Source organism: Acanthisitta chloris, unplaced genomic scaffold (genome assembly GCF_000695815.1).
Source record: "Acanthisitta chloris isolate BGI_N310 unplaced genomic scaffold, ASM69581v1 scaffold23738, whole genome shotgun sequence".
Classification (NCBI taxonomy): domain Eukaryota; kingdom Metazoa; phylum Chordata; class Aves; order Passeriformes; family Acanthisittidae; genus Acanthisitta; species Acanthisitta chloris.
The window spans coordinates 7,746-8,684 of NW_008687881.1; the positions used below are offsets into that span (position 1 = coordinate 7,746).

General features: G+C 44.4%; 1 protein-coding gene across 1 annotated transcript; it reads right to left on the reverse strand.

Moving 5' to 3' along the window:
* Window positions 1-596: 596 nt before the first annotated feature.
* Window positions 597-933, reverse strand: MED18 (mediator complex subunit 18). The gene has a single exon (XM_009080819.1). The coding sequence runs from the start codon at window positions 867-869 to the stop codon at window positions 603-605; it is 267 nt and encodes an 88-aa protein (XP_009079067.1). The 5' UTR covers window positions 870-933; the 3' UTR covers window positions 597-602.
* Window positions 934-939: the final 6 nt, after the last annotated feature.

A 939-nucleotide genomic window follows, 5' to 3' on the forward strand; every position in this document is an offset into this window, starting at 1 on the left:
ATAACAGAGTAACTAACAATCCTACTACCAAGAGAGGTGCTGAACAAATCATCACTAGTTCAATTAGCAGCTGACAATTCCTTTGAATAAATTTAAACTTTTTTGATTAAAAAAATCGAGTATTTTTTAAATAAAAAAGTGGCAAAAATGTGGGAAAAACTGGTGTGACTAGGTGGGATACAAAAATGGTGCTCTGAAAACAACAACCCAGAAGGCAGCACTGGAATGTGGAATGCAGAGGGATGAAGTCCAGTTAAGTTTTTTGAGTGTTAAGCAACAGGCTAACAGGTATCTCCCCTGCAGGAGAAAGAGAACTTCGTATTTAAATAAATATTCATAGAAGATAGAAATAAAGCTCAAGGCTTTAGCATATATTATATGCTAACATATATTCGCATTTATTGATTTTGATTTGAATGGTGTTCACTTTTGGTCACATTCACAGGTAACGGGAAAAAACACTCGGTCAACAGAACTAGCAAAACTGACCCACAGTCCTTTATTCCCTTCTCCCAGCTCGGATTTGCCCTCTCAAAGCCTTTTAGAAAAAACACCCTTTTCAGGGTGTAAGCAGCACTACAAAACCTTAACTGTCCAGATCTTCACATTAGCCTTTTGGGGTCAATCTTCTCCAGGTGCACCAGAGGCTTCAGCTGCTCAGCAAAGTTCCTCATGTCATCAGACACCACGTCCTGGCCAGCTGGTGCCACCACGTTGAGCTCCACCAAGTAGGAGAGGGAGAGCGGCTCGATGCTCTCTGTGTTCCCAGGGATCAGGATGCGGAAGATCTTGTAGACCACGATCTTCATGATTCCCTTACGGAAGACGTGCCCCTTGGCCACGAACTCGTGGTCCATGCGGAAGCCCATCTCCACCAGGAAGTCTGTCAGGTTGTCGGAGGTGCCGATGTCCACGCAGTTGCGCACGAGCGCGTGGCGG